Source organism: Wyeomyia smithii, chromosome 2 (assembly GCF_029784165.1).
Source record: "Wyeomyia smithii strain HCP4-BCI-WySm-NY-G18 chromosome 2, ASM2978416v1, whole genome shotgun sequence".
Taxonomy (NCBI): domain Eukaryota; kingdom Metazoa; phylum Arthropoda; class Insecta; order Diptera; family Culicidae; genus Wyeomyia; species Wyeomyia smithii.
In genome coordinates this window covers 245,578,790-245,604,364 of record NC_073695.1, presented here as the reverse complement: position 1 = coordinate 245,604,364, position 25,575 = coordinate 245,578,790, and the positions used below count along the sequence as shown (strand labels likewise).

The 25,575-nt window shown below is 38.0% G+C and overlaps 1 protein-coding gene across 50 annotated transcripts in view; it reads left to right on the top strand.

The window, feature by feature from the left end:
* The window catches only part of LOC129724351 (cell adhesion molecule Dscam2), a 179,073-nt gene that overhangs the window by 141,664 nt on the left and 11,834 nt on the right, over positions 1–25,575 (top strand). For 37 of the 50 annotated variants that reach the window (XM_055679167.1, XM_055679168.1, XM_055679162.1 and 34 more), the window contains exons 15-23: positions 3,176–3,373; positions 13,431–13,604; positions 13,855–13,977; positions 14,240–14,442; positions 14,569–14,679; positions 14,745–14,925; positions 14,987–15,121; positions 15,326–15,340; positions 16,025–16,082. In XM_055679167.1, coding sequence (XP_055535142.1) covers positions 3,176–3,373; positions 13,431–13,604; positions 13,855–13,977; positions 14,240–14,442; positions 14,569–14,679; positions 14,745–14,925; positions 14,987–15,121; positions 15,326–15,340; positions 16,025–16,082 — 1,198 coding nt within the window. Of the gene's footprint in view, positions 1–2,861; positions 3,030–3,175; positions 3,374–13,430; positions 13,605–13,854; positions 13,978–14,239; positions 14,443–14,568; positions 14,680–14,744; positions 14,926–14,986; positions 15,122–15,325; positions 15,341–16,024; positions 16,083–25,575 lie in introns of all 50 variants that reach the window. The other 13 variants (XM_055679172.1, XM_055679174.1, XM_055679173.1 and 10 more) reach the window with 10 other exon arrangements.

The following is a 25,575-nucleotide window of genomic DNA, read 5'->3' as shown; positions in this document are numbered from 1 at the left end:
TGAAGATAGAAAATTAAACTAACTGAAAATATGATTGTAGAAACTCGATGTTGCTGCTGGTAGAGATGGCAACTTACTGGCACGTTTCTATCTCTCACACTGAGAAGTCATTCCAACTTCCACTGAGGGTGTTGAAATATTAGCCAGCTATAAATAATAGTCTCTACTGAGTAAATGTACGAAGTGCGAGAATTGGATAAGCGATACAAAACTTGATTCTAGAACCACGTCTTTAACGTTCTGCGGTGGTGTAACGGGAACACATCTGACCGAAGATTGGAAGTTGGGGGTTCGAGTCCCACCTGCTGAACTATATTTTCCGTAGTTTCTACAATCATATTTTCAGTTAGTTTAATTTTCTATCTTCATTACTACATTTACTCTTTAAATTAAAATTAAAAATAGCATGACTTTGCTAAGAGTCGAAAAAAGAAAAGTAGATATGCTAAAGATAAACGATGATTTCTGTACTGAGAAATATCATTTACAGCTAGTTTGGAAACGAACATAACGATATTTCAGGTTAAAATTTGTTTATTTTGGTTTACAAGCTGCTTGTTGCTAAATTTGCTCTTATTTGATCGTCGTTAGACCGATTTCAATTCGGTTTGTTGCAAAAGCTCAAAAACTAGCTCTGAAATTAAAATCTTTATGGTTTCCTGCGAATTCATCAGTATTTTTTCAATGGTATGGAATGATCATTGTTGAAAATTACATTTTTTGAGCTTTTATCAAACTTTACTCACTGCTCCAAATTTAACGTAATTAACCCTCAACTAAGATTACTTTAAGTAAATTCAATACTTTTTTTTTTATTTGGAAACTTGTTTGATCAAATTTGATTGAGTTTTGACTGAGTTAGAAGAATTTTTCAAAAATATGAAAAATTGCACCGGGCATGCAAGGGTTAACTTTGACAGGTGTGTGAATCATTCAAAAGTTGCGTTTAAGGACACGTTAACATTGCCTAATGTTGTAAGAGCAATATCTTTTGATTAGCATTTTTTATCACGAATTTTCAGGTGATCAATTTCACCCCATTCCACGGTACATAGAATTCCAATAATAATCGAAATTTTGACACCGTACGATATTGGGCTTGGATGAATATAGCTTTTCAGTATGTATTTTAATCGGATAAACATGACAGGAAATTTGCGCCGAGCAAACGAGAAATCGCATAAGGATGTTAATTCTAGGTCGCTTAAATATGCATATAAAGTTGAAATCGCTTAAGATGCAAACTTAATTTTTTTTATATCGTTTAGGATTTAAATCTTATAAAACGCGATGTTAAGTTATACTTGATTTTAACGTGTCATATAAAATGGTAAAATGCGTCATTCCTCTAAGTCGTATAGAATGCAATTTAACATTGCCTACAAATTTATGAAATATCGTAACCAATATTTTCCAATGTACGTATATGGTTCATTCAGCAGGCAGTACGTGCAGCAAGGAAAGCGAAAAATAAGCGAACTAGAAATATGATACAGATTTGGAAAAATATACGGGAATAAAAATAGAAATAAAAATAGAAATTTAGTTCGTACGTATATGGCCTCCAGATTTGTACACATAGTCAAATTTCATGCATTTTACATGGTTATTTTTTACCAAATAAAGGATTCACTTAACAGAGTTAAATGCGAGTAATGTGAATTAAATTATTTGCAAGGCGGGTTCGAATCCCGTCTAAATTAAGTATATCTTTCCATGTCTATATCTGCTTTTTCAGTTCGCTTGTTTTCTGCATTTATTTCAAAAAATATGGCTTTAATATTGATAGTAAGACGTTCTCTTCGATATCAAATAATGAAACTGTAATACTAGAAGAGAGCCAAAATTCAAGTGAATAACAAAATCATAACTATGTTGGAAATGAACAAAACACCAAATTCAGAACAAAAGTTCAAAACACTAACTACTAAACACTAACCAGTTGCCTTATATCGAGGTATGACTGTATAACCAAACAATGAAATTAAATTGACATTAGAGTTAAAATGATGAATGAAAATCGACATTAAAAATAATTGAAAACGAAAAGACTTTATGATAATTGATTCAAAAAGGAAAAAAAAAGACTAGAACCGAATTACTCATAAAATTGAGGATTGTTTTTGCTGTACTGAAAAAGATTTGAACTTAGTTTTAATAATTTCACACGTCCTTACATAAATTTGATTCTCTCCGCCTTTCAGGCCAGTATGTAGTTTTTTGTGCCAAAATGCCAATAGGTTCTACCGGTTTATTTAACGCGGACGTCTGATCCAGGAGGCCACGACTGAGTGCCACCAAACTGTTTTTATCATTCGACCTAAAGTGAAACTTTCTATTAGTAAACTTTCTTTCTCATTATGCTGTTCATTCTCATCTTCGAAAGTATGATTTTATTATCCAGCAGCATAGCAAGTTATGTTCCTAGTTGTTCAATTTCTGTAGATGTTAGATTTAGCAAAACCATAAATCGTTACTCGAACCGTAGCTGTTATACCTTGATAGTAGTTGTTCCTAGTTTCTCACTTCAAAATTCCATGGTTTACTGTTGTTCCTAATAGTCAATGTTTTCTACTCACCTTCTATGTTTCTTTTTTTTACATTAGTGGTTCAAATTCTAAACACAAGTAAAATTCTAAACACCACAAAGCTTTTTTTCTGTAACATTTCGGCGCCTTTATTGTATCTGTCATTAGTTTCTTTTTGTTCTAAATTACATCGTAGTAGTGAAACGGAATATAAAACTATCAGCCTTACATGAAACTGAAGCAATCGCAAACGCAAAAAAAAAACAAAGCAAAACGACTAACGAATAATATCCCTTCTTCACTCTCTCTCTCTTTTTTAATTGGTTGTTTCAGGGACAATCGCACCCACTCGCGATGTACCCGAGTTAACGGCCGAGGACACGATCCGTATCATCCTCTCTAATTTGAACCTAGTAGTACCAGTCGTAGCCGCTTTACTCGTTATTATCATAGCAATTATCGTTATTTGTGTGCTCCGTAACAAAGGCAACAATAATAAAGGTATAATTATTTTTTCTTCTTTTCTACCCTTATGACAAATACTACTACTACTACTGCGACTACCGATATCGCATGTGAAAATCGAAAAAAAACACACAAACACGTATAACGAAAAAAAAAACACACAAACCGCAATCGCCAATCAGGCACGATCGCCCCCAATCTGGGCTCGATCCAGCCAGGTGTTGTGTACCCGCCCTGGATCCCCCACTGGATCGATCTGAACGTAATGGTGCCACTGATAGCGACTATTATCGTGGTGGCGGTAGGTGTGCTCGTGATATGCGTGGCGATCTCACGCCGACGAGACGACGATCCACGCTGTGGCCCGAAGGATGTCTATTGTAGGTTTTGGTTCGAAAGTTTTAACTATTCAACACTTTTGTTTTTAAGTGCTACACCTCCCACCCTTTGTTTAACGTTTTGGTTTCCTTTGTTGATAAATACTTCGTGTAAAATTTACTCCCCGCGGAACGCGTGTACAGTATCGTCGCCTTCCAGAGATTTTGTAACGTAGTTTTATTTTAGATACATTTTTTTTCTCAATCATCAATTTGTACAAAAAATATTCAATCACCTCTGAGTAGTCCAAGAACACAATACCAACATTTTCATTTTCATTCAAATTTTTAGTTTCGAGCGTGAATTAGGTTAAGTGAAAATTAGGGAAACTAAAACATCAGTGATTTCACCCGTTCCCGTGTGTGTGAGATAATTGTTAAAAAAAAACATGGAGGCTTTCATAGCCGTTCGGCTGGTAGATAGAGTGTAAAAATATCGAACTGCGATAATCGTTTTACAAGTAGTAATCATTGTGTGCAAAATCGTCGATTGTTATATTTTCGGGCTCATCTGATTCTTGATTGTTACCTTTGTATGGTTGAACGAGCGGAAAATATAACAAATAAGAATTTCCGTTGCTTTCCATGCTTAAAACGAATCGATTTCACAATAGTTTTCTGTATCCTTTTTTTCTGTATTTGAATGATTTTTAAAACATTTGCTCTCGTTTCACCGATATCTAGAACTTAGAACTACTCAAATTATTATTAATCAAACTTTTCAGTGATATTTGTGGTGGTTCTGAACGCAATGTTTTTATTATTTTGCAGTTTGCAATAAAAAACAAATCAAAAAGTTTAAAGGTTATGAAAAGCAGCACCTCGTTCTGAATGTCTGCTTTTTACGACTGCCAAAACGGAAAAAATTGATTTACAAACAACGAATTGTAGTAACACGTCACAGAGGCGAATGCCAAATTAGGCAAAGCCTCTTTAAAAAAAACACGTCACAGAGAGCACCAAACGCCATCCGGTTGCTAACATGGAAACAAAAATGATTTTCGCTCACTTTTATTATACTGAAAGGAATGTCATTACATTTATCTGTGAAGCTAATAGAATGAGATAATTTGAAAAATGGGTGCACCTTTATAGCACGGATATGCAATAAACGTCGGATGCGACGTAGTATTGTTTCAGCTCGGATGTCGTACACTGTGTGACCATGGCACATTTGTGCCTTGAATAAAACAATTTTAATATTGCAATTATCCGTCGAGTAATGACCTTGTTACTTATATTTAGCAGTTGTTAGTGAATATTATTTCACCAACTAGGGTAAAGACACCGGTTTGGTGACAGTTTGTTATCGATTTAAGATTCGAAATGTCTAACCTTATGAATGAATATTTATAAATAAGCTCAATAACTTTTTTTCATAATCTGCACAAAAAAGGCGTTAAATGGGGAAAACATATTATTTTATATGAATTTTTGCCCAATCAAAAATCACTTTTGAGCTCTTTTTTGGCCAAATTATAGAATATATGATTAAGTATTGAGTAAGAATTTTCTGAGCTGGTTCGACACCGTTAAAATCTCAATAATTTTTTTTCGAGCACAATTTCCATTAAGGGATATTTTTCCACTGGTGGAAATAGTAAGGTCCCCGAAGATAATAGTATTGGCTCCCCTATTCAATACTTTTTCTGTTGAATATTTTTTATGGAAATTTGTACTATTTTCGTTCAATCCCGTTGAGAGGAATGATCGTCAACAAAAATATAACAGGGAGCTGAATTAATTTGAAAATATTTTTTTCAAATTCTTTTATAATGCGCTGACCAGGAATTATAACCAAAGGGTTCATAATTCGACCGGAATCACTGTAGGGGACCATAATGTTCTGTTTGCCATCCGCATGCTTTTCATCATAATTGTTACGAGATCCACGCTGTGTAATTTCTTCGTGGGTCTTTTGATAAAGATAAAAGGATGTTTATCCTTCACCATTGAACACGTAGTTTGGGTCGGACATAATATGTTTTATTCCCTCGCAGTTGAACTATTTCCTAAAATCACCCTCAGCAACACGAGCACTTGCTGTCGTAACCGATTCTGGGGTACGGGGAGATAGTTACCGTAATTTATGCTAGCCGTAAACCGTTGACGTTCTGTCGGCTATCTCTTGTAGACACGATTGAAACACACTTTCATTCGTTTTCTCGAACATTTTTTCCTGTAACACTGTCGTTTCTCACTAAATTTATTTATTTACTACTACTGCCAACAGACATGAAATAACTTGTCCTAATGGCTACTAATATAAAAGTCGACGGAACAGTAACAAAAATTTCGAGCGTATAACACTAAACGATAAATGATAATCGAAGGCTTGTGATACTCTGTTGAAAGCGCGTTGTATACCGATGATGGCACTATTAGAGCTGTAGTTAGTTCGACGAAAGGGCAATAGCAACGCTGGCATCCTTCGCAGAGTTCTAGTGGGGGCATTCAGGTTGATTTGGCGAAGAATGGCAGGGCAGTAAACTCGTGATGTCAGCATATCTGATACTAGCATAGCACGCGCTGTTTCTCGGCGTAGTTGGAGAGTGTCGATCTGAAGAAGCTGACAGCGATCCTCGTACCTAGTATTACGCATAGGTTGCCGCCAAGGGAGCGTTCGAAGGGCATAACGTACAAACCGCCGCTGGATCTTTTCAATACGATGGATAGCATTGTTATAGTGAGGGATCCAGACCGTTGAACAGTACTCCAGTGAAGACCGAACCAGCGAACAGTAGAGCGTGACTAAACAGTGGATATTTTTAAAATCACGCGTCATTCGGAAAATAAGTCCCAGTTGTCTGGAAGCTTTCGCTACGATGAAAGATATATGTTGTTTAAAGGTGAGTTTTTCATCCAGAAGCACTCCGAGGTCCTTGATGAATTCGACTCGTCGTATTGGGGAACCGTTAAGGGTGTAATCAACATGTAGTGGCCGGAGTTTTCTAGTGAACGTGATCACGGAGCATTTGGATGGGTTAAGTGTCATTCGATTCAACTCGCACCAGTTGGCGAATATGTTAAGTTGTTGCTGAAGAAAAGTGGCGTCGGTGGTATGTTTTATTTTGTTGAAAAGCTTCAAATCATCGGCGAATGCTAGACGAGGGCATTTTACGGAGTAGTGAACGTCGTTGAAATAAAGCAGGAACACTAGTGGGCCTAGATGACTGCCTTGGGCGATCCCGGAAGTAGCGGAAAACGATTGGGAGATTTCGTCGTCGATTTTAACACTCAGTGTACGTCCCATTAGATAGGATTCTAACCAGCTCAGAAGGTGACCGCTGAAGCCGTAACGGTCGAGTTTAGCGACAGCAACACGCAACACTAAATGTTTAACAAGAATGACGAATAATAGACATTGTTTTCCACAAAGCAGTCAAATTCCAACGCCTACTATGCACACTGTTTCCAAAGCTGCACAAACGTGATCGAAATCAATTTGACCAAAAAAATTGATTTTAGAGGCGTAGCGCCTTTAGCAAAGTTGATTTATTAATTATTTTTCATTTTATAGAAGTTTCAGTTTTGTGATAATTCCACCCGGAATTGAAAATAAATTTGACTTTTTTTTCATTTTTGTATATATAAAATTCACTTTGTTCGTTAAAGTTGTAGCCACTGTTGCCAACTGTACAGATTTATCTGGAAATGTACAGATTTTCTCGGTTTTTTTTGGTACAGATTCTGTACCGTACATGTTACAGATTTAGAGAAAAAGTACAGATCAGTATAGATTTTTTAGCTGGTTAGAAAGGATTAGACAAAACTTTTTGGCCGACTCTGCGACGATACAATGAATGCGATCTTGCAATCCACGCACTGAGAATTTACTTCCAAATCTCGGTAATTTGCTACCGAGAATGGCACCACTCGGTTAAAAAACGGCAGTTGTTACATTTTTTCGTAAATCTCGATTTAACCAGACTAAAATGTTGGAACAAAATATCCTAAATATCGGTAGTGTTGCTGAACTATGGGTTTCATTGTTTTTAGGAGATTGAACCGCAATGGCTCGGTAATATGCATTACCGAGCCCCATTTTTAAGTGTGCAAAAGTTTTATTGACAATCGAGCTAGTAGTTTGCAATTATTATTAACTGAGTCAACGCAGTCCCAGTTTTCTCTAAACAATTAACGTTGAAGCTATATAAATATAAAAATAAAAACTTTGGGCCAGTGGTACAGATTTTTCCCGGAAATAGTACAGATGAAAAAGATTTTTGCAGCTCCCAGTACAGATGAAAATGTGGCAACACTGGTTGTAGCACATTTCACGGGAAACAACTTTGTCGAATACACTATACTTCTATTTGCCTATTCAAATGGACTTTTGTGGAGTTTTCTGTAGATCGCCACTGAAAATATTTTTTTTTAATATAACATTTAATGGTGATTTTCTACAATTTTTCAAAGTTCTGCGGTGTTATTTGCTATAACGAAACCAACAATTTTATCAAAGAAAGATTATTATCATCTCTTATATTTCCTTGTTTATCGACGATTTTTAATGAAACAATGCACTAATTTACTAAAAGGTATCTACGAAATCTGCAAATATCTGCAGACAAAAACATTTTTATTCAAAAGTATAAAAAGAACATCATTCAATGATATTCGGTCATTTTAGGCTGTTTCCCTGAAATCGGAAGTCGCCATCTTAAAATTCAAAGTTGTGTCTGAGGTTGAGTTTTTGCTTCTGTGCATCATCAAGATTACGGAAACACCCATATTATTGGAGGTTTTTGGTCACTTTCGGTTGTTTTCCAGCTCCCCTACTCCTTCAAAACTAGAAACATTCTTCACCCCCAAAAACCTTCACATGCCAAATTTGGTTCCATTTGCTCGATTACTTCTCGAGTTGTACAGATATTAGTGATTCATATGTATGGTACCCCTCCCTTTCAGAATAGGAAGGAGTGTCGAACCATCATGAAACTATTTTTTGCCCTCAAAAATCTTCTCATGCCAAACTTGGTTTCATTTGCTTGATAAGTTCTTCAGTTGTGCAAAAATTTGTGTTTTATTTGTATGGAACCCCTCCTTTTCAGAAGAGAGAGTGGTGTCGAACCACCATGAAAATATGTTTTGTCCCCAAAAATTTTCACATGCCAAATTTGGTTCCATTTACTCGGTTAATTCTTGAGTCAGGCAAAAATTCGTAGTCCGTTTTTCGTAAAAATGCTATATCTCGAGATTGGCTCATATTACCTCGGGATGATAGTTGTTTCTTATGTGAAATTTTCCAAGGAACACGATGAAATTATCAAACTCAAAATAAAAATGGATGCATTTGCCGAAAAATGTAAATTTAGTTTTAAAATACAAAAATAATTCTTCTGGCAACACTTCCGGCCCTCACCAGTTCCTATCTCACACCTCCACGAGTCATACGATTACACTAGACTGCCGGTTGAAACATGGATACAACTGGTTGGTGTTGCCTGGGCAATGTTGTCATCCGACAATAGCTAAGTGAGAAGGTGCGACGCGATCATTGGCGCGTTAACCATATTCCGGCGGTAGAGGAAATGCTTTGCCAACCCGAGCGTCTGTTCACAAAGATGGTGCGGCTCAAAACAGCGTCTGATCTCCATGTTAGGAGCGGCTGATCAACGTTCTGGTGGCAGCGTGGGACTCTAATCAGAGCTGGCACGATGGTCCTCCGGCGAGACAGGGGGTTGGGGAAGGCCCAACAAGCCGCCCCGAAAAACACCAAATGTTGCAAATATCGAAGAAGTTAATACGGATCGGAACAATCGGCACAGACCTAGGCGACGAAATAAGGACTACGATTGGAAACTCGGTACATGGAACTGCAGATCGTTAGGCTTTCACGGTTGCGACAGGATCATATATGATGAACTAAATCCACGCAACTTCGAAATCGTAGCACTGCAGGAACTTTGTTGGACAGGACAGAAGGTATGGAAAAGCGGGCACCGGGCGGCTACTTTCTATCAGAGTTGTGGTACCACCAGCGAGCTGGGAACTGGCTTCATAGTACTGGGTAAGATGCGCCAACGCGTGATAGGGTGGCAGCCGATCAACGCAAGGATGTGCAAGTTGAGGATAAAGGGCCGGTTCTTCAACTACAGTATCATCAACGTGCACTGCCCACATGAAGGAAGACCCGACGACGAGAAGGGAGCGTTCTACGCGCAGCTGAAGTCTACGATAGCTGCCCGCGAAGGGACGTGGAGATCGTTGTTGAGGACTTGAATGCTAAGGTAGGACGGGAGGCAATGTACAGACCGGTATTCGGACCAGATAGCCTGCATGCCGTGTCTAATAACAACGGCCATCGATGCGTAAACTTTGCGGCCTCCCGTGGTATGGTAGTCCGAAGTACCTTCTTCCCCCCCAAAGGTATCCACAAATCCACCTGGAGATCACCCGACCAACAGACAGAGAACCAAATCGACCACGTTTTAATCGACGGCAGGTTTTTCTCCGACATCATCAACGTTCGCACCTACCGCAGTGCGAATATAGATTCGGACCACTACCTAGTAGCTGTGTGCATGCGCTCAAAACTGTCGACGGTGTATAACACCCGCCGAAGTCGAACGCCGCGACCAAATACTGAGCAACTGCGGGACGCCGAGGCTGCACAGGAATACGCGCAGCAGCTGGATGCAGTGCTACCTACGGAAGAGCAGCTTGGCGCAGCTACCCTTGAAGATGGCTGGAAAAGTATCCGATCCGCCATAGGTAGCACTGCAGTAGCGCTACTAGGTACAAGGGCCCCGAATCATAGAAATGACTGGTTTGACGGCGAATGCAAACGGTTAGTCGAGGAGAAGAATGCAGCACGGGCGAGAATGCTGCAACACCGTACGAGAGCGAACGTGGAACGATACCGACAGGCACGGAAAAGCCAAAACTTAGTCCTCCGAAGGAAGAAGCGCCAGCAAGTGGACCGAGATCGCGTAGCGATGGAAGAGCTGTACCAAGCTAACGACACTCGGAAGTTCTACGAGAAGCTGAACAGCTCCCGCAAAGGCTTTGTGCCGCAAGCCGATATGTGCAGGAGCTTGGACGGCAACCTCCTTACAGACGAGTGTGAGGTGATCAAAAGGTGGAAGCAGCACTTCGACGAGCATCTAAACGGCGATGCAGTAGAGCGCGAGGACGGTATGACAATTGATCTTGGTGCACGAGCAGAAGACATCAGAATTCCAGCCCCCGAACTTCTGGAGGTGAAGGAGGAGATTGGTCGGCTGAAAAACAATAAAGCTGCTGGAGTGGACCAACTTTCCAGCGAGCTATTGAAATACGGTGGAGAAACACTGGCTAGAGCCGTGCAATGGGTCATTGTCAAGGTTTGGGAGGAAGAACGAGTACCGGAGGAGTGGATGGAGGGTATTGTGTGTCCCATCTACAAAAAGGGCGACAAACTGGAGTGCTGCAATTACCGGGCAATCACTCTGTTGAACGCCGCCTACAAGGTACTCTCCCAAATACTTTGCCATCGACTACCACCATTTGCGAAGCAGTTCGTAGGGCACTACCAGGCGGGATTTATGGGTGCCCGCGCCACCACGGATCAGATATTCGCGGTTCGGCAGGTTATACAGAAATGCCGCGAATATAACGTGCCCACACATCATTTGTTCATCGATTTTAAATCGGCGTACGACACAATCGATCGGGACAAGCTGTGGCAAATTATGCACGACTACGGATTTCCGGACAAACTGACGCGGTTGGTCAAAGCAACGATGGATCGAGTGATGTGTGTAGTTCGAGTTTCGGGGGCACTCTCGAGCCCCTTCGAAACCCGAAGAGGTCTAAGGCAAGGTGATGGTCTCTCGTGCCTTCTGTTTGACATTGCCCTGGAAGGTGTCATTAGAAGAGCGGGGATTAACACGAGTGGCACGATATTCCAAAAGTCGGTTCAACTGTTTGGTTTCACCGACGATATCGACATTGTGGCTCGGACCTTTGTGAAGATGGCGGATACGTACATCGGACTAAAGGCTGAAGCCAAACAGATTGGACTGGTCATCAATGCATCGAAGACGAAGTACATGAAAGGAAGGGGTTCACGAGAGGACAGTGCTAACCTCCCACCTCGAGTTCAAATTGGTGGTGATGAAATCGAGGTGGTTGATGAGTTCGTGTATCTGGGCTAACTGGTAACTGCCGACAACGATACCAGCAGAGAAATTTAACGGCGCATTATGGTAGGAAATCGTGCACGACGCTCCGATCGAGTAGAATTCGTCGCCGAACCAGTTAACCACCTACAAGACGCTGATCAGACCGGTAGTCCTCTACGGGCATGAGACATGGACTATGCTTGTGGAGGACCAACGCGCCCTTGCGGTCTTCGAGCGGAAGGTGTTGCGTACCATCTTCAGTGGACTGCAGATGGAAAAACGGAGTGTGGAGAAGGCGAATGAACCGCGAACTGCAGGAGCTGCTTGGGAAGCCATCTATCGTCCACACCGCTAAGATAGGCAGGTTGCGGTGGACTGGGCATGTTGTAAGGATGTCAGACTACAGCCCGGTAAAGATGGTTCTAGAAACCAATCCGTCAGGGACGAGACGGAGAGGTGCACAGCGGGCAAGGTGGATCGATCAGGTGGAAGACGACCTGCGGACCCTACGCAGACTGCAGAGCTGGCGAACTGCAGCCATGGACCGAGTGGAATGGAGACGACTCTTACGTACAGCAAAGGCCACACCACGGCTTGGGACTGTTTGGTAAGGTAAGGTAAGGCAACACTTCCGGTCAAAAATAATATTTTTTCTGGATTCCTTGGTTCAAATACAAAAATAATTTATCTGGCAACACTTCCTGTGAAAACTTATATTTTTTCTGGATTCCTTGGTTTATTATCTTCAAAAATCATCTATCAGTATTTTGCGGACATCTCACGTCTATGAATTGTAAGAAAAGGAAAAAGGAGATTTTGAACAAAAAATGCGTGACTTTGCAATAAACAGGGGGGTCCCACAGAGCGGGGGGTATTCCAATCGACACAAAATTTAAGATTTTTCCAAAGTGACGGAAGATGAATAATTCTCCCAACTTTGAGCAAAATCTGTGATGGTTGCGTCCAAGTTTGTGCTTTTCCGTGGTCACTTCGTATGGAATGACCCATATTAATAAACAACTTCACTGAAGACACTACGGCTCCAAAATCAATTCTTCTGAGTGAAAAGTAATTGGTGTAAATTAGTGCGTTATTTTAGTACAAATCAGCAATAATAATCAAAGAAATATGTGAGATAAAAATTAACTTCTTTCAAAGAATTTGTTTGTTTCGTTATAGCAAACAATATTTTAGAACGTTGAAAAATTGTAGAAAATCACTATACAAAGTTAAATTAAAAACAATTAATTTCAGGAGGTAATCTATATAAAAATTCACAAAAGTCCTTTAAAACAAGTAGATAGAAGTATGGTGTCTTCAACAGAGTTGTTTCTTTTAAAATGTGCTACAACTTCACCGAGCAAAGTTGATTTTTATATTCCAAAATAAGAAAAGAGGATTAATCACGAAACTGTAACTTCTATAACATGAAGAATAATTAATAAAAAAAATCTGCTGGCGCTGAAATCAACTTTTTTGGATCACAATACTTTTTTCATCACTGATAATTGTTGGAGTTTGGAACTGCTATATCAGGGAAAACCAGGGATTTTTTTTAAAACTTTTTGGCCACTTTGATATACCAGTTCAAACAAACCACCGAGTTTGAAAACTTGACTTTTTCCGCCATGACGGCTGCAAATTAACTGATTACATTGTCAATTTTTTTTAGACAAAACAAGGTTGCTACGATTGACGATGCGTAGTAGAGTTTAACACACATTAATTTAGCTACAATTTAGAAAAAAAAAACAGTAAACTTCCACAGTCCCATAATATAAAATGGGAATGTATATTATGTAATTAAAAGAAAAAAAAATTGTATAAAAAGAGCGGAAAGCAACGGAATTCGATTTCTCGACATCAATATCTGCATTTGTACCAAGCAAAATCTAACTTTCTTGTTCATTTGTGTCAAATCCCAAAAATTAAATTAAAAAAAACCTTACAAGATGACGTCGTGTATAACCAATCGATGGGTCCGGCCGGAGCGGCCACCCTGGACAAACGTCGACCGGATATTCGGGACGAGCTGGGCTACATTGCTCCACCAAACAGAAAGCTACCCCCGGTACCTGGATCCAACTACAATACGTGCGATCGTGTCAAGCGGGGAACCGTGATAAGTGAGTATCTTGCCCCTAGTTTGTTCAACATGTCCCGCTCTACCTTTACAGAAATTGTGGTGCCTACGTAAGTAACTGGCGGTAGATGTGGTTTTAACTTTTTCTAGATGTTTCCTTTTCTGGCTCCGAATTACGATTTCTAGTTGTTGTTTTTTATTGCATTAGAATACTCGGTTATATTAGTATTTATTCATCAATTTTGAGTTACATCATGTCATCGAAATTGATTATTATTTGTACCATCAATCAGGCCATAATCATTCCAATAAGTCAAACCACTCAACCTGGGACCCTCGCCGACCTCTTTACGAGGAACTGAAGACCGTGGTACCTCCGCCGCCCAGACGATGCAACCATCCACCAGCGTGTTACGGTAACGTTACCTTGATTCTTTACCCCTCTAGAGCTTCTAACATTTTTGGTTGCAAATCTCCTATCTAACGCATTGCTTTTATCTTTTCCCTGTGAAATTTGTCAAAATTGTTCCTTTACCTCGCAAAATTAACCTCACAACTAACTGACATTCGCTCTGCATAGATAACGGTAAGATTGATACTAACAAACTAAAATGGTGCTTTGAACTGCATAATACTAAATCGAACTTCCACTAACATATTGTATGCGAAAATTCGCAGGCATGGAAGATGAAATCTGCCCGTACGCCACCTTCCACCTGTTGGGCTTCCGCGAAGAGATGGATCCGACCAAGGCGATGAACTTCCAGACGTTCCCGCATCAGAACGGCATGGGCGGCCCAGGGCACATGGGAACGATGGGCTCGAACATGGCGATGCAGGTGCCGAACCATGTGCACTCGCGCTCCGGATCCCAGTCAATGGTACAGTATGGCGCGATCGCCGACATTTTACCTCTACGCCTCAAAAATCGACCGACAGCGAAGCGAAAAAAGCGCGCCATCTCCGTTTCGTATCATATGAGAATAATGATTCTTACCTATTTCTAGCCACGCCAGAACCGGTATGCACGCAAGAACAGCCAGGGAGGACAGAGCAGTATCTATACACCGGCACCGGAGTATGACGACCCAGCTAACTGCGCCGAAGAGGATCAATATGTGAGTACCAACATGTAACTTTTATTAAACGGTGTTTCAACTATTTTTTTTTCTTTTTTTAATAGAGACGGTATACTCGCATTAACGCACAGGGAGGCTCCATGTACTGCGGACCTGGCCCCGAATACGACGATCCAGCTAACTGTGCACCGGAAGAGGATCAGTATGGATCGCAGTACGGTGGAAACTATGGAACACCGTACGACCACTACGGATCACGAGGATCTGTTGGACGACGCAGTGTCGGTAAGGGAAAACACATTTCACCACATATAATATAGTTACTCTAACAACTTCCTTTCAAAAGGATCTCCAGAACCTCCACCACCTCCACCACGAAACCATGACACCAGCAATTCGTCTTTCAACGACTCTAAAGAAAGTAACGAAATTTCGGAGGCCGAATGTGATCGCGACAACGGTCCTCGAGGCAATTATGGCGGTAAGTTACAAATGGAAAATTGCATTTTCATCCGAGCATTCGATCGTCTTGAGCCATCAAATCGCCCCACATTTGCGAATCAAATGTTTCATTCCACGTTTCTCACCAGAGCTCTAATAAGGCGTTTTTCCCTTTTTTCCTATTTTCAATTACCGATTGAATGTTGAAAAAAAAAAAACTCATTCAATATGCCACACCCAAAAGAAGAATCAGCCGAGGGTGAGTTCCGGCAAATTCAATTTGTTTCCTTCGTTTGTTCCTTGAATGAAAAACTTACAGTTTTCCACTCGTATCATCATATCAATCGACGGAAGTTGCTCGCCTTCCCAAATAGACACATCTAGTCGACACCCGCATCTTCTCACCTAACTCATCCGCATTCATATTTTGTATGTGTTCTGTTGTGATCCTTCCTGGGGCCGCAGCTCTGAATGCCCACCCCAACCTGTGAATAGAATAGAACTTATATTTCTTCTCACAACTCCTTATACGATTTCGAGTTGACCTTTACCAGTGATCATCTTCTTACTTACCACGGAAGCGCATAACAAAGTGTGACAAAAACGTTTATCAATTGTTAACCAATTCGTTATTGGAATGTTCAATTCAGATGTTGACTATTTTTCATACATAGACTAATGTATGTGTGTGTGAAAACAGTTTTAACAGCATCCTTTTATACGTTTAACCACGAGCATGTTGTATGTTTTGGTGTGATTAACCTACGTGTTTTTATCTCTCTCAACTATGTCATAATCAGCGAATGTTTTATGTTCTCATTTTCCATTCAATCATAAGTTTACATATCATTTCCTTACCAACTTTCGTTTATTTTTTCGTTTCACACCTCTTTTTCTTGTGTGTCGTCGTTAAACCGACCGAAATAAACAATCGATTTTACAGCTACCGCCAAATCCACCGATGCCCTCAATGCCGAGGAGACTGAAAAATTGCTGAAAAGGTAACTATGGATAACGTCCCGCTCTTTCGAATCCTTTGCATGCTATTTTCACAAGTAGAATTAGAAAATCAATAATATGGTCTCAAGTCATTCCCTCACTCACCACAAGGCTTGTTCTCATGAGCGCTTAGTGCTTCACAATAACCCTAGGATAAGTATCATTTTTCAACCTATCTATCGATGTGCTAACCATAAATGCGCTAGAAAAGTGTAAGTAACCTGCCCACGTTAGAAAAAATTGGACGAGATCGCAAGAAATATGTGTCTATTTTTTATTGTTATTGAAAAGTAGCAGAATCTCGTCCAATTTAGTGGATGCACAGAAGCATGTTAACAAATCCTAACCAAAAATAATTACACGACAGGTGATTGGCAGGTTTGGTATAAAACTCATATTACATCTTGTCTCGCGTGATTTCTTAATTGTTATAATTTTCGTATTCGTATTGTTCGATTTTTTATGTGAAAACTTTTATAATGTACACGCAAAAGTTGGATGGTGCGAAACCAGTACAAAATTGTGCGTTTTTAGCGCAATTGTTGATGTAATTTGGAACCAGTACAATGATTGCGTGTTGGGCATAACGCAATAAATGCTCTAGCATTTGTTCAATGTATTTGGCAGCTCCAAACTAATACACCTAAACAGTTTCAACTGGTATCAAGCAGCATTGCAAAGCGAGTGAGAGGCAAAACCTTTCTCATCCTTTCTGCTTGAGAACGAGACATATGCTAGGCTTCTCAAATCTTTTGCACACACGCTTTCAAGATACTCTTTCTTCTTCATGCATTCTCCTGAGTTGCAGCAAGCACGCACCGACAGTATGAGTGAGACTAACAACACTATGGTATCAAGAATGTACAACACGGGTGTCTCGCTTATTTCGTGAGGCGACGAGTCATTGCCTTGCGCATCGCAATCCGAACCGAAAGAAAAGCGAAAGAGCAACCTGCAAATTGTATGTGATTTGTCTAGTCTCGTCGCACGAATATGGAAATCATACGAGCGAGAGAGAAATTTCTCCGTCGCTTGAAAAAAAAAGCGCGTGCATAAGTTGTTGTTTGCTGCTTGCCCTGCTCCATGAGTAGCAGTCACTAATACACTCGACGCGAGAAATAAAGTGTCGGTATACGATACATTTTCTGATTTCATTCTATGTCAATGTATTCGCAGTACAACTGTTGCGTTATGCGTTTCACACATTTATTGTGCGATTTCTGTGCAACATTTGTGCGAATCGGGAGGACACAATGATTGTATAAGACTTCAACTTTTGCGTGTATATATGTATACATTACACTGAACTGAATTATAGCTATGAAAGGCCAAATAATTAAACTAATATCAAACATTTACAAATATTGACGTTTTTCTATTTTCGAATCTAACATTTTTGTTATTTCTAATGTGTATTTGCTTCGTTTCCCTCATAAAGTTTATACACTCAATTAATTTATTGATACGGCACACTATGTTCAAGGACGATTTTTATAAAAAGTGAATGTACTTGAAATGTTTCTCCGTAGAATCCTAGTTTTAGACCTACCGTTTTAGAATATGAAATCCCAAAATTATTTCATCAGTAAAATTTTGTTTTATCCTTAATTTTTGTTTGTATATTTAACCAAATTATACCTTTTGATTTGAAAAAAAAAAACTTAGGAACAAGATATCCAAATGTTTCAAAATGGTTATTTATCAGATATATAGGGTGTATTTCAAAATATTATTTGCATAATTAGATCAGTTTAACCTTCATCACATTTAAAATTTAAATTAATAATTAGTAACAGCTCAAATATGAAGTAATAACGCTCGAAGAATTTCAGCACATGAAATTTCAGAATGTGAAACTCGGCGATAATCCAACTATTTCAGAAAGCACCGATGACTTCAGAATAATAGCTCATTGTAGCTGTGTAGCTGTCTAGTAACAAAAAATGTTCGTCTGTTAGTCCTCCTGCCGAAATATCTATTTCATCAAGCAGATTTCGACAGTGACGTAACTTTGGCTCGCGATTTTATACGTGACCACGCATTCCAACGATTGCTATTCAACTGTCTTAAAAGCCTACTATGATGATGGTGTAAAATCTTCAAATTGTTTTACAACTGTTACACACACCAAATAACGATAACGCGTATCGAGAGACTTAGTTTTCAATATCAGCCGAAAAAGGTGAAGAATAAACATAACTAAATGAAGTGTTTTTGGTCTCATTTTAAGTTGGTTTAACGTAGAAAAGATGTTTTGATATGAAAATTTTAGTGGTTTTACGCAGGAGAAAATGTTGTTTTCCGATTTTGGATATCCTGTTCCTATATTTTTGTTTTAATCAAAAGGTATAATTTAGTTAACTCTAGAAATATAGTCTGCGTCAATTTGACTCCTCACTTTCAGTGACATTGTCCTTTTCTTTTTCAAATAGTGAAAATCCGTTCTCGTTTTTCAAAAAAACTGAGTTCTGGCATTTGTTTTGTATCGATGTGTTAACACCGCACAATGGTCCAGAAACCAAATTTAGGGGAAATTTGGGTCTAGAGCCCTATAGCAACATTTTAGAGAAAAACTTTCTTCAACAAAGTTGTTACATATAATAAAGCGCTTAGTGAAAAATTATCAAAAATTAGGGTGACCAACATTTTCGATGCAATCAAGTATCTAACTTTTTTATATTTGTAGATAGAAGAAAAATTTGTTCTACAATGATATAGCTCCAATAATTTTAAGTAACTTTGTAAAAAAAAGTTTTTCTCTATCTTTGAAAACAACCGATTTATATTGAAAAAACACATTTTGCGCTCTAACTTTTTTATTTCAAAACTGTCTTTGAACGACTTTGTGAGCTTTTTGAGAGAAACAATTTGCAATGCTGACATCATAAATATCTCAATTTTACTCAAAGTTATTAATATTTTTCATGAAAAAATATGCGTTTTTCATTTGTATGTCATTCTTTTTGGGGCAAACATAAAAAATATCTCCTGGTCTCATTTTGAAGGGCATACTTGACTCTATAAAAAGAGGAATGACATACAAATGAAAAACGCATATTTTTTGATGAAAAATATTAACAACTTTGAGTAAAATTAAGATATTTATGATGTCAGCATTGCAAATTGTTTCTCTCTAAAAGCTCACAAAGTCGTTCAAAGACAGTTTTGAGATGAAACTTGAAACAAAAAAGTTAGAGCGCAAAATGTGTTTTTTTAATATGAATCGGTTGTTTTCAAAGTTAGAGAAAAACTTTTATTTACAAAGTTACTTAAAATTAATGGAGCCATAACATTGTAGAACAAATTTTTCCTCTATCTACAAAGATAAAAAAGTTAGATACTTGATTGCATCGAAAATGTTGGTCACCCTAATTTTTGATAATTTTTCAATAAGCGCTTTATCATATGTAACAACTTTGTAGAAGAAAGTTTTTCTCTAAAATGTTGCTATAGACCTCTAGACCCAAATTTTCCCCTAAATTTGGTTTCTGGACCATTGTGCACCGTAATGATCACTCATTATTAAATTTCAAACAAAAACTTGCATTTTGAATGATCTACAATTCATGCATCAATCTAACGCCAAAATAAGATTATCTTTTCAGGCTTAAATATAAAATCAGGAATCGAGCTTTAAACAAATTTTAACCGATGAAATATTTTCGGGTTTTTATATTTTAAAACTGAAGGGCTAAATCTATGACCCTACGGAGAAACATGTAGGGCACAACCACTTTTTGTGAAAATTATCTTCAAATTTAGTGTGACGGCCTATTGTTACTTTGAGGTTTCCAAACTTTTGTGAAAACAGGTTATGTGCAATTTTCCTTGAACATTTTTTCTTCGTTCAATAAGTCTGTTGAGAAGATACACTTTTCTCGATCTTTTGTATATCAACAAATCCGTTGGATAGAGTTTCAAATCTAGAATATTTTTTTTTTGCAGATGAAAAAAGAAATGAGTAAGACAATTTAGGTACTTCAATTCGGGTAATTTTCTCGGTAATTTTTAGTCATTTTCTCGGTACAGACAGTAATTTTCTCGGTATTTTCTATGGTACTTGACGTAGGACTACGTCTTACTTTAGTAGTGTGGCATGCTGTGACTGTAACGAAAAAAGGCCCTTTTCAACTGTCTATATCGCTTCCACTGAACGCATTCCGAACGCCAATATCTTGATCTATGGGTTTGAAGTTTTGCAAACTCAATAGTAGGTAAACTTGCGAAAAGGTTGATTGAAATTCAACTAAGTTGAGCAAAACTTGTTCAACCCCTTATATTATGCATACGATTTCAATTTCCTCAAAGCAGACATCAATAATAACCAGACGTACCGTTTTGAACGGGACAGTACCGTTTTTTCAACCATTCTTAACCGTCCCGTTTCCTAACCATTTTGTACCGTTTTTGGATACTCATTTAAAAATTCGAAATGAAACCTTGCCTTAAAGTTTTCTGAAATATAAAGTAAGCTTTTAAGTTGCCAGGAATTTGTCAATATTGCTGAGAAAATTTTGTGCGCTCCTGGCAGCACCGTGCTACTGGAATCACAAATTTCACGACCAAAAACCAGATCACACTCATCTACGTAAAATTTCATAGAATGCCATTGTATAGAATGCGGCAGGTTTACCAAAGCAATGATGAATTATTTGTATGCTTTAGCTAAAAAACCTTTTCGAATATTAATCTTCCCATGCGTCCCGTTTTTTAACCCATTTTCGGCCCGATAAAATCTGGTCAGCCTAAATTCATTAAGTTAGTCGAAACAATTTCAAATATATGGGTATGCCAGACATTCGAGCAAAAATTGCCAGCTGGCGTCTTCCTTCTGACCCATACGGAAGTCATACGACCGTCATAGTAAACTTTTTTTTGCTACCGTGTGCATAGTAGAGCGCCCATTTCCCGACGGTTTTGAGCTTCCCGAAACTCAGAAAATAAAAATTTGAATTTTTTGTTATATAGAAGAAAAGATGACAAACATGATGCTATGATTCGAAGCGTTAAAACAATAAAAAATTAACGGTTTTCGAAAACAAAGTAATAACTGTTTTTAATATAAAAAGCAGGAGCGGTGACGGATAGTAATTCGTGAACTGGAGCATTAGAGTGCCAATGAAAATCTACTATCCAAATTTCGATTAGCGGTAGGCTGCGTGGTGAAATCCTGGAGAAACCTAGAAAATCAGTGAACGTCAGGGAGTTCCATTTTCGATCAGGAAATACCAGGGATAACTAAAAAAAAACTGTCGGGGAAATTTTTTTTAGGGATATACGACTCTTTTTTAAAGATTTTCAGCGTTAAAACCGATTTTTTTTTTTCAGTATAAAAGTCTAATACGGGACTTCACTAATACGGGTTTGGTTTCCCATCCGATCGAATACTTTTTTCATTTGGATATCGGAGTTCCGTTCATCTGCGCTGCATTTTTTTTTTTGTTCTGAGTGCTGACAAATATCATGTAAATAAATGTTATATTTGAGGGAATATCAGGGAACATCAGGGGATTCGTTCTTGAAAACTTTCTCGTCACCCTGGGTAGAGCTCAATTTTTTTTTCGAAAAATACTTGGGTCTTGGGATTGAGAGACTCTCTCAATTCGAAAATAATTTTTAGTCTTAGAAAGTCGATCTAAAAAAAAGAGAATACCAGAACTCGACGTTTTATGTGTATCTAAGACTTTTAACAACAAAAAAAAACTAGGTTCCGATTTCGAACATTTTCATGAGTATTTTTCATCGGTCAAAAAAGTGAAACTCTGACCGCTATGAGACTCTGTTTCTTGAAATCCGATAGAGTCAAAGATCAAAATTTTCCCATGCATTGCATTAGTACTCTAAGTAGCATGTCCATTAGGGTGGGACAAAAAATAAATTCTAGCTCCCATGCACTTTTCGTGTTTCTTATGGGACCCATAACCAGTAACAACCGTGTAACTTTTCAGATCGATCGGTGTAACTATATTTTAGCGCCCGATTTTTAACTTTCCATACGATTTTATATAAGAAAATCCACTTTTTCAAAACTTATTCTCTAGAGACGTCCAGTTGGCTTCTAAAAATATGTCGATACATTATATTTGTAGGAAATTTTTCTGGGAAAAACTCTTCTCAAGACCGTAAGGCGTTACGATGCTTGTAGAAAAAGTCATTCACCTCAAACTGGTCGAGTGTTCGTCGAACGGCTCACCATTGAATTTTACTAGCAATACTGCTGCAGCATGATGCTGTGGGATTCCCCTCATTGTTGTAAAATAACGCTTTTTCGGTCCAAACCTTCTTGTTCTTTTTTTTACGTTTTATAGACGTAAGACGTCCGGAAAACACTGATTGGAAGTGTTGCCAGATAGATAATTTTTGTATTTAACAACTAAATTTGCATTTTTTGAAAGATGCAGCCAATTTTATTTTAAATTTGATGGTGTCATCGTAATCCTTGGAAAATTTTACTCAAGAAACATTTATCATCCCGAAGTGATGTAAGCCTTTCTCGAGTTATAACATTTTTATGAAAATAGTTTCGGACTTCTTATTATTTTTCCTTATAATTTATAGACATGAGACGTCCGAAAATTACTAGTAGGTGATTTTCTAAGAAAATTAACCAAAATATTTAGATACAATATAATTTTTGACCGGAAGTGTTGCCAGATAGGTTATTCTTGTATTAAAAAAATAAATTTGTATTTTTCGGAATATGCAGTTAATTTACCGCCGGAACAATCTGCCCCGAACGACCTGAAAGCTCCGAAATAACCTGTAGTGGGGACATCTACATTTCTGAATTATAATATAGCATGTGACACCGCATGTATCTTCGCGAGTTTTCACCAGGATTAAAAAAAAAAAAACATTTTTGAGTATACGTTGCATTTGTCACTCTCGAAACGACCCAAATGCCCGGAAGGAACTCGTGGTGAGATATTTTTTTTTTTAATTTTTTTTATAGGGGGGATTTGTTAGTAGCTTAAGTATCTATGATAAATATTAGTAAATAATGAGTATGTGTGTCCAATCACAAATGGTGACTTCTCAACACTGTTAGAAATTTGTAATTTTAATTGTTAGGATTTGTTTGCTTTCGCAATTAGGTCTTATCAATCGTAGGGATTTAAACCTACTTGTCAGAAAAGGGGAAGTAAACTTACAACTAACTTAGTTGCTAACTTATTGGCTATAAAGAGAGCTTATCGTAGCAATTGAGGATTGCAACGATTTTTGTCGAAAATTGTTAATAATTTTATTTGACATAGCTTCTAATGGTTCAACACCAGTAAGTCTATGTAATTCGAGTGTACCAAACCAAGGAGGACGCTTCAAAATCATTTTCAGAATTTTATTCTGAATCCTTTGGAGCGTTTTCTTCCTTGTTGAACAGCAACTTGACCAGATCGGTACAGCATAAAGCATTGCTGGTCTAAAAATTTGTTTGTAAATCAAAAGTTTGTTCTTTAAACAAAGTTTAGAATTCCTGTTAATGAGAGGATATAAACATCTCGTATATTTGATGCACTTGGCTTGTATACTCTCAATGTGCTCTTTGAAAATAAGTTTTTTATCATAAATTAGTCCCAAGTACTTAACCTTGTCGGACCAACTTAAAATAACCCCATTAATCTTGACAACGTGATTATTGTTTGGCTTGAGGAAAGAAGCCCTAGGCTTATGCGGAAAAATTATCATTTGAGTTTTAGAAGCATTGGGAGAGATTTTCCACTTTTGCAAGTAGGAAGAAAAAATATCTAAACTTTTCTGCAATCGACTGCATATGACACGAAGACTTTTTCCTTTTACGGAAATGCTTGTGTCATCGCAGAACAATGACTTTGTGCATCCTGGAGGCAAATCAGGAAGGTCTGAAGTGAATATGTTGTACAGGACTGGACCCAAGACTGAACCTTGAGGTACACCTGCTCTGACAGGAAATCTATCAGATTTTGAATTCTGATAGACAACCTGCAGAGTTCGATCAGTAAGATAATTTTCTAAAATTTTGATTAGGAAAATTGGAAAATTAAAAGTTTGCAATTTCGCAATCAAACCTTTATGCCAAACACTGTCGAATGCTTTTTCTATGTCTAAAAGAGCAGCTCCAGTGGAATAACCTTCAGATTTGTTAGCTCGTATCATATTAGTAACTCTGAGCAATTGATGAGTAGTGGAATGCCCATGGCGAAATCCAAACTGTTCATCTGCAAAAATTGAATTTTCGTTGATGTGTGACATCATTCTGTTAAGAATAATTCTCTCAAGCAGTTTACTTATTGAAGAAAGCAAACTGATTGGTCGATAACTTGAAACTTCAGCTGGGTTCTTATCCGGTTTTAAAATTGGAGTAATTTTTGCATTTTTCCATAATTTGGGAAAATATGCAATTTTGAATTAATTTTAATGCTTCCAAAGCGGAATCAATATTCACTTCGTTTTGCAAATCAAGCTCATTATTGAAATTTCTCTCAACATGAGTTTTGTATCTTTCCCAATTAGCCTTGTTATAATTAAAAACAGAGCTCATAGGGTTTAAAAAGTTATTGGAAGATGGTCAGAATCAAAGTCAGCATGTGTGATCAAATCACTACATACGTGACATTGACCTGTTAGCACCAAATCAGTTGTTGAAGGGTTTCTTACAGAAGAAAAGCATGTAGGACTATTCGGAGACAAAATAGAATAGTATCCTGAAGAACAATCATTGAATAAAATTTTGCCATTGGAATTACTTTGAGAATTATTGCATGAACGATGTTTAGCGTTAAAATCGCCGATTATGAAAAATTTCGAACGATTTCTGGTGAGTTTTTGTAAATCACCTTTAAAATAATTTTTGAGCTCACGTGTGCATTGAAATGGTAAATATGCTGCGGCAATGAATAAAATCCCAAGTTCAGTTTGAACTTCAATTCCCAAAGTTTCAATAACTTTCGTCTCAAGATGGGAAAGAGCACGATGTTTGATTCGGCGATGAATAACAATTGCAACTCCACCGCCGGAACCCTGAATCCTATCATATCTATGAACCACGTAATCGGGATCATATTTTAATTTTATGTTAGGTTTCAAAAATGTTTCAGTAATAATTGCAATATGCACATTATTTACTGTTAAAAAATTTAAAAGCTCATTCTCATTGGCCTTCAATGAGCGAGCATTCCAATTTAATATCTTTATTGTTTTATTTGAAATCATTGCTAAATTTTACATTAGAAACAATTTTAATAGTAAAATTTGTGCCTATTTGAATGGCTTCAAACATTGATTTTGCCTGCAACATGGCGTTCATAAGATCGAGCATTGCCTGTTGCAAAAAAGAAAGTTTACCTGCCGTAATAGGCCCCAGCCAGTTGACATTAGAAAAAATATTTTCGGAAGCAATATTAGCTGCAGTAATAGGTGTACAATTATTTTCTAGCGTGTTTTGCTTACCCATATTACCGGTCATTTTCGAACTACCAACACTAGGCGGTATAATGTTCGAACTACCTGTAACCTGTG